This window comes from Zootermopsis nevadensis, unplaced genomic scaffold, assembly GCF_977971745.1.
Source record: "Zootermopsis nevadensis isolate Lab colony 2312 unplaced genomic scaffold, Znev_1.0 Znev_ptg000045l, whole genome shotgun sequence".
Lineage (NCBI taxonomy): Eukaryota > Metazoa > Arthropoda > Insecta > Blattodea > Termopsidae > Zootermopsis > Zootermopsis nevadensis.
In genome coordinates this window covers 3,024,751-3,033,243 of record NW_028259177.1, presented here as the reverse complement: position 1 = coordinate 3,033,243, position 8,493 = coordinate 3,024,751, and the positions used below count along the sequence as shown (strand labels likewise).

Sequence of the window (8,493 nt, the reverse complement as noted above, 5' to 3'; positions counted from 1 at the left end):
AGACAGCCATATTCACACTCGCTACCATAAAAATCACAAATCCTACATAAATTAGATCCTTTGGAATCCTGTCACGATACTCAAGACTTACTATGTGGGAATCTTCTGATGACGTGATGATCTTGTCCACTGAGATCTACACTTTCTATAGTACATGCTTAGGGATCAGTCCAATATAGTCTTCTAGCTGGGTAGTCTACTGCAGGTCCAGTTGGCCACTGTTCCATTGTATCCACAAGTGAATGACGCCCAGTTCCATCCATATACGCTGAATCAATACGACCGTTCACACCCCAGTCAGACCGGAACATAAGCCTATGAGAAATAACAGAAAAATTCTGTATTCATAGTTGGCACATATCCTGCCACTGTATAATGACTGTAGGGTGAAACGGGACCAAGCTGAAAATCCTGAAGATAACAGACCACTAAAAAATGAACAAATAAGTTGCAGTCTTGAACAAGATATTGTGTGTTGTAGTGAAAGGGTTTTCCCAGCCTGCTAGAGTTGTTCAACTTCAGTAGTGAAGAGAAAAAATTATGTGCAAGAATGCAAGGAAACTCCAAACAGACCTGCTATAAACAAGCTGGTTGCTTAAATTGAAATTACTGGGACCATTATCAAGAAGATTTGTGTGTACACACACAAACACAAAGGCATCCAAAACACCAGAAAATATTGCACATTGTTCATAGTCTTTCTCGACAAATTAAGACAATTATCAATATAAAGGATTTGAGGTTCTCATCATGACATATTAAGATGACTGTCTTCTGAGATGTAGCACTGTGTAGTCTGGTATATCAGTCAGCATCTACCAGACTACACGGTACTACAACCCAGAAGACAGCCATCTTCATGCTCACTGTCATGAGACTCTGAAATCCTACTTTTTTTCAATCAACATTTCCATGACCAATTTCTGAAAAATCAGTTTCCTGCACGTTTTTCTTATGGCTGGTACTGGCCAGTGTACTCTTCAAAACTCAACCCATATGCAATTTCTTCTTATAATACTGTTTACAGGAATAATCCGCAACACAACTCAAGATCTGAAGCTGCTATCGGCACCGATGAACAAGCTTCGGTTGGCGTAATGCAACAGTACCAAAGACAACTGCAGTTTTATAAACTGACGGTGCACGTACCAAAATTGTTTTCATTTGACTTGCACTCTCGAGGCTGCTGTGTTCAGGAACATGAAACGTGATTATGTTTGTCACATAATTTGGTAAATATATGCAATTAGAAGTCCAGCATCTTTTGGAAACAACCCGAACAAATGGTTCAGTGTTTAGCATTTAATGAACTTATGCAACAGTAATGCTGTAAAGTCAGTCTTCAAGAATGTTATAAAGAAGCGTGAGATTCTGTTGCCTTCACTAGAGTTTCACACTTTACAGTGAATCATTAACTAATTAATCTATGTGGTAGAAATCACCGATCAAGTCACGTGTGTAAAACACACAACTTTACCCAGTTTGAGGGCCCACAACAATGTCATGAGGTCGATCCAGCTCGGTGTGTACGAGTGTACGTTTCTTATCTCCAGTTAATTCACATCAAGTCCTGCATCTACCCAATACACACGCATGCCCACCCAGTTCAAAGCAAAGCCCCTGTGGGTCTACCAAGTTTGATGCTTGAAAATAAACATATACATTCACTTCTGAAATGGCTGATCGAGAGACGGACAGATTCAAAACATTCTATACCATTTGCAGGTAAATGAATTCCCACTGCTTGGATTGTTGAAACATATTCGAGACAAAAATTCAGAATGAGCAACACAATGAGAAATTCGGAGCCCTCTGTGCAGACAACATACTGCTCAGATTTTTCAAAACCTAAGAAAGTTGGACTTAGTTACATTTCTGTCACTATAAAATGTTGGTGTCATGTATTCAAGAAATGCCTGTTTCAATAAAATGTAGTTGTAATAAATATGCAAACCAACGTCATTAATGTGATAACCAATTAACTTGTACATGGGCATAAAAAACCAAGAACGATAAGTTGGTTATGTGACTGGCTACTGGCTATCCTCCCAAGTGAGGCAAGGCCTTTCCTGTTTGCAACCACCTGCAGAATGGCTCAAACTAACCACTCACCACATTTAGTGACCTGGTGCCAAAATATTAGATTACTTCTCAACTCCCACATCTTCATTGCATGGTGCTTAGATTTACGAGAAACTTTAACTTCTTTAAAGTTTGTTGGGAGATGATATTTTTATAATTACCTTCATTATATTGAGATACAGTTGTGTAATATAGGGAAGGCAGAGGGAAAAGTCTCTCAAAGATATATCTTTGCAATATAAAACAAAATTACAAGGCTGTCAATTTCGGAATTCTAACCCTGGAGAAACTTCAGAAAATAATGAAAAACTACAGTCGGGATAGCTTCTGGATTCAAGTCCCAAATAAAGATGGTTTCTGTAGCTCGTGAACTAAACCCAATAGAAGAATGGTACCACGACAAAAGTCTGCGTTTCGATAAGATTACAGACACCAAAACCACCTCCAACAACAATAATAAAATAAACAAAAGGAAAAACAACAATGTCTGTAGGCATAGCAGCAATAGCCATAACAATGACCACTTGGACCACTGTTGCTGAAAAATGTGAGACATGGATGAGCATGCTACAGCGTACCATTCAAATTTCAGGCTACAAAGTTTCACATCTGTTTAAATTTCATGTAAGTTTCAGAAAAGTATCAGATCCTTAAAACACTTGCTGATCGCCTACCACAATGATCACGTCATCTCGCTGCACTCTCCGCGACTGGGGTTTGATTCGATGTTGAGGACAGATCATAGAAATAAGACCTCCTGATCATCTTGCCGTGGTGGTCAGACCAGAATGTAGTTTGGATTTGTTAGATCCCATAATATATCCACTGACTCCACTTTTTGACCACGGTCATTAAATGATTTGCTAAGGGCATGGATTAGAGAGTTTTCACCAGGTCTCTTAGATCCATTTCAGCAGCAACAATGAAGTGGACAGGTTTTTCCCCGGAAAGTGCAAACATTAAACATGAATTTGACGTAAGATGTGTCAGTCTTCATTTGCCTACATTTGGAAACAATGAAAAATTACATGTACGTATACATCAGAATTACCTGCAGAAAATCAAAATCTTTTTTACATGTACATATCCTCCTCTGGTAGAGTTAGAAACCAAGTTTTACACCCATACAGAACTACAAGTAAAATGTTAGTTTCACATATTTTAGTTAACTTGTATTTAGATAGGATGGAAAAGAAGATTTTTTTAATAAAGTTATATCTGATGAATAAAAATATTTATGACAAAAAAAATACAGTCCAACAACAAGTGGATAAGTTAAGACAGCACAGAGGCTGTCATCAGCAATCTATTAGACAAATCATGATGCCCCTCAGCCCTAAAATATTTCTGCGTTTGTCTCGACAGAAATGAGGTCTTGAAGACCTGATATTGAACTAAATGTTACCTCTCGCAAAACAAGTCCTGTTCCTCGATGTTCCTTCCCCTATGAAGCCTGGAGCGCAGTGGCAAGAAAAGTTTCCTCCCTCCCTTCTTTTCTACACAGCTCTGTGAACAGGTTCCAAAATAACATGGTGGTAGAATGCAGTCTTCTTCATCAGAACCATCTCCAGAGTCATTAGATCCATCACAGCGGAATTTGCTGCTAACGCAGTTCTTGTCAGCACACTTGAATTGATCAGTACCACAGTGGCCAGACTGTCGACCTGCAAACAAATGACCATGTAGCTTGCAAAGATTCTACACAGATTCGTATGTGATCCTTACTAAGTGTAGCAGGCACATAAACAGAAATGACGAAAATTTCTTCAAACTTATGTCTCCCTGCTCCCTATAAAAAGAGAATAAATAAAACAGACAAAAGATAAAGGAAGAAACAATATAATTCGGTTCAAAATACGTACAATACCTTTAAATACTTATGTGATAAAGCTTTCTCCATCAAGAAATACAAATATAAGTTTGTATGATGTAAAACTTTCATGGCAACTAAGTATAATGAATTCTTCTCAGGCTACCGGCCATGTCAGGTCCCCAGGGTACTTAACTCCAGTACCCTCTGGATTAGGATGAAGATGGTTCTTGAAACCCAACACAGCTGGTAGCCAGAGAGGAATTTATTCTACACATAGTTTTTCTTGTATAAATCAGTCTCACCTGCTTCATTTTGATAAATGGAAGAAGTCTATACTCTTAATCTGTAGCTCTCATATAAAAATAACTGAATACATTTTCCTGTTTTAAATTTTCATATGTAAATTTATAAAAGTAATTAATGTTTCTACACATTATTTTCTCTTTCTGTGCGCACACATATATATATATAACAACTAACCAACTACCGAACTCCATGAAACAGAGTCCTCTTCTTGACAAACTATTGGTATGCTCAAGAAATTTCCGACCCTTTATGGAAGCTGAAGATTCGCTACTGTCTTGACAACAGTCTACTATCAGTCGCTGTCAAAAAAGAAAATATAATGGTAATTTTTTCATAATTTCTAGTGTGACCTAAAAGGAATATAATAGCCAATCTTTACAGTATCACCCAAGCACCAACAAAATAAAAAAAGCTATGGATATCGTATCACTTACTGGTGTAACTTGTCATACTGAAGATGGCTGACTTCCGGGTTGTAGCACTGCATAGTTTGGTAAAAAGTTTACCAGCGTTTCAGAGATCCTTGATGTCTCCATCATCATGGCAAGGAGTAAGCCAAGTTGCTCTTGGTCCTGACGATGGGGGCAGCAAACACCTCTGAAATGTCGGCGAACTTCAGACATTTCCTCGAATATCTGATATTAATAAATACTATATCCTAATTCATAATAGTCTTTTGAATCACGTATTGAAAAACATGTTTGCGAGACAGAACGCACCATTTTAAAAAAAATTTATATACACTGAGTTTCGTCTGAGTTATCACCACAATCATCATCCCCCATCACAGTGCCAAGACTGGCTAATACACTGTTTATTTTGGCAAGTGAACTGATTGTCTGGACATGACTCATTACAACTGGCTTCAACAGAACCATCACTGCAGTCTGTGTCTCCATCACATTTCCATTCTCTATTAACAAAGATTTGGCATAATAACTGTGGCATACTAAAATGCACACGTCATTTCCACAGGAATAAAAACTGATATTACAAAAATTCCTATTACAATTCAGATGGAATGTACCACTTCAAATCTAAGATGGATACCAGCCATGATGAAGGATATTTTCTGTGGTTTTCCTTGCTCTCACAAAGAAAGTGGCAGAGAACAAGTACAACTTATAACAAGAAGTACATTATAGTGAACAAAATCATTGGAACCATCAATTTCTTAAGGTTATGTATGTAGAAAAATGTAGTCTGCATTTGAGTAAACTTAACCAAGCCAAATGTCAGCCAATGAGAAATCATACGATTTCCCGTGCTGTAACGCAGAAACCGATTTTCATTTTCTTCAACCCAGCTGCACTATTTCTCTCACATTGTCCACATGTTTCCAATAGTAACACTGCCAGGAATGCATCCGTCAAGAATAACATTATTAATCTGTAGTGCCAAAGCCAGATAATCCACATAAAGTCAAAATGTCTTAAAACGGTCAAGCATGAAGTCTATATTCTTAAGATCCGACTAAATATAAATAACTCCATCTTTAATTTTACTGTCAAAACCATTAGTAAACTGAACTTATCATATATGTATTACATCTTCATAACAGAGAGACAAGAAATGTTATTAGATAGAAACAAATCATATTATAAAGTATACATTAAAATGATGCACCAACAGCGATACTAAGACTCACGTGCATTATCCATAACGACGTCTGTCACACAGATAACACGCATTCAACTTATCTAAATCACCCATATGTGGAACGAGTCATAGTACAATAAAAATACAGCAGGCACACAACTTAGGAACACAAAAACAGAACAAAGAAGCAACTGAGAGTACAATACACTTTGAACTATACATGATTTTTAATTGTTTAATATCAAAATACCACAGGTTTCAATGTAATAAAAACTTCCTAATATACTTTGAGGATTGCAACTGGTCTGTGAAGATCATACTCACTCTTATGTTGACTTTACAACAACAACAACAACAACAATAAGCTTCTCCAGAATAAATTCATGATAAAAATCAACTTTCTAAGTAAGTCTGAATCCAATTTTTGTTACAGTCAAACTGAAAAGAATACAGAAAAAATTTAATTTCACTGTTTGCTACATGCCAGAACAAAATTCACAGTAATCGTGCAGACGAGAGTATAGAATGAATTCATGTTATTGAACTTTTGTGCATTGGAATTGCCTTTATATTTTAATAAGGAAAAAATAAATCCTAGTTCCATAAATTTGTGAAAGATGATGAGGGAGAAACACATATTCATTGGAGGAAGCTATAAGATACCAAATTAACTAAACATGGTGTACATCAGGACAATATCCAGCCATAACATTCCTACCATAAATCAACGACTCCCACAAACCTTAGTAGAATCACTAATATATATACAATGCAACAGTTGTTACCTCTGCTTCCTGTTCATGCCTTATAAATCTGAGACTGCGATATAATCTTCCCTTGCATCTGCCCAAAATAGTTCATTTGCTTCATATGAGATGGTCAGAGCATTTGGCCAGCCCAGTGAATCATTGGTGTGAGCCATCCATTCCAGCCTTTCAAATATCTCCCCAGTCTGTCCAGTACATGCAACTGTAAAAAAACAAAATTGTTTTTACACAAGGGAACTCATAATAAGCCAAAAAAAATCATATTTCTTATTCTAATTCCAGAGGAAGGTACAATTCCCATTAAAAATATGACAATTAAGATATAAGTTGTTTACATGAAAGTAAGGATCATGTCTGCTGACAGGCTTTAGTGTTGTTGGTGTTGGACCTGCAAGTTCTGCTACCAGTGAGTTAGTTAGATAGTATATAGATAAGAAGTATGCTATTTAACTCATGCAACTTACAACACTGTTTCTACTCCAGTAGTTTATAAGCTCTATACCAATAAAACATTTCTGATGAGAAACCATCTACATTTGAGTTCACGTAACAAACCTGAAGGCAACAAAAATTAGCAAACCTGAAATACCTTTTTGCATAAGATATGCAGCTACAAAGATTACGAACTGTTTTGTGACCATTTTTGTCATGTATTTGAATTATGATATGCCGCATACCTCAAGCTTTCCAACATACCACAGCACATGAAAACAGTTTCGAGGTCTCCGCCCCACTCTCCAATTAAAACCATTCTTGCCCGCCGGTTATTGGCCTACCTGCAGACATTCTAAAGTACCCTTTCTCACGAAACGTAGCCGCCAAGTTGTGACGTCACAGCCAAAGCCCACTAAACGCGAATGCCTGATCGGTAACACCAGTGGTACAAACCTCTCAAAAATCATTACCGTATGCACACTGGTGAGAAGCCTTTGAATGCAATGTGTGTATGCAAAGTTCTCACGCAGTGCATCGTACAACACACATGGAAATGAAACAGTACAAATGTGATAATGCGATGTTTGCAACAAGAACTTTTCAAGGAATGATGATTTGAAGAAACATTATCGCACTCATACTGAAGTGAAGATTTATAAATGTGAAGTATGCAATAAACATTTCTCACAGAAAGAAAATCTTGTGATACACGGTTTTATCCATACAGGTAAAAAGCCTTACACTTGTGAAGTATATAATAGAAGTTTTTCTCAGGGCGGACATCTCAACGCGCACAAACGCATACACACAGGGGAAGAAACCGTATAATTGTGATGTATGCAATAAGTAGTTTCCAGTGCGAGAAAAACTGAGAAGGCGTTATGGTATCCACACGGGGTGAAACCATATGGTTGTGTTGTATGTGAATTAAGCTTCACAGAACTTGTCAATCTTAAAAGTCATCTTTCTCGTGTGCATACTGGTTGAAATACCAAGTAGTGGAGAAGTGATGGAGTGAATAATTTAAACTTCAAAGACTTTGTTTATGTTGTAAATATTACCCGTGACATTTTTGCTACAATGTGGCAAGTCAGTGTTTGGAAAATAGTTTATTTTCTATGCGTTTATATCATCAGATAAAAATACATAATGAGCTATGCAGCGTTGTGGTACGTACGCACATGTACAGAGAAGTCCTGTCAAAAGGCTACGGCCTTCATAAAGGAAATAGCACGGGGTTCAAGATGTCCACCAGAGATTGCACTTTGTGACTTTGCAGCAGCTGTTAGAACCAATGTTGTACAACATTCCGATATATTTTTTGAATAATGTGGAGTGTTGTGTGACAAAACATGAAGGAATTCTGTTATTTTTATATCATCATCCAGGATATCAGCAACTCCTTGAAATATCTTCTTGTTACCTAAATTGCTAGGATACCCAGCTCATAATTTGTAGAATTCAATTTTGTTAATTTGCATTCTACATCTT

At 37.0% G+C, this 8,493-nt stretch overlaps 2 protein-coding genes across 6 annotated transcripts in view; one reads left to right on the top strand and one right to left on the bottom strand.

Annotated features, from left to right (window-relative positions):
• Positions 1 to 8,493, top strand: part of LOC147871651 (structural maintenance of chromosomes protein 6-like) — a 70,210-nt gene that overhangs the window by 29,913 nt on the left and 31,804 nt on the right. The gene's annotated exons all lie outside the window — the stretch shown is intronic.
• Positions 118 to 7,520, bottom strand: LOC147871652 (uncharacterized). 5 transcript variants are annotated; one of them, XM_087360489.1, is made up of 6 exons: positions 7,245 to 7,520; positions 6,586 to 6,769; positions 6,125 to 6,238; positions 4,636 to 4,798; positions 3,488 to 3,746; positions 118 to 315 (listed from the first exon to the last, which is right to left on the bottom strand). In XM_087360489.1, exons 4-6 carry the CDS (start codon positions 4,649 to 4,651, stop codon positions 159 to 161), a joined length of 432 nt encoding a protein of 143 aa, XP_087216615.1. In that variant the 5' UTR covers positions 4,652 to 4,798; positions 6,125 to 6,238; positions 6,586 to 6,769; positions 7,245 to 7,520; the 3' UTR covers positions 118 to 158. The 5 variants fall into 5 exon arrangements, with proteins under 5 accessions (XP_087216615.1, XP_087216616.1, XP_087216614.1 ...); XM_087360490.1 differs by lacking the exon at positions 6,125 to 6,238 and having other exon boundaries at positions 7,157 to 7,520; XM_087360488.1 differs by lacking the exon at positions 6,125 to 6,238.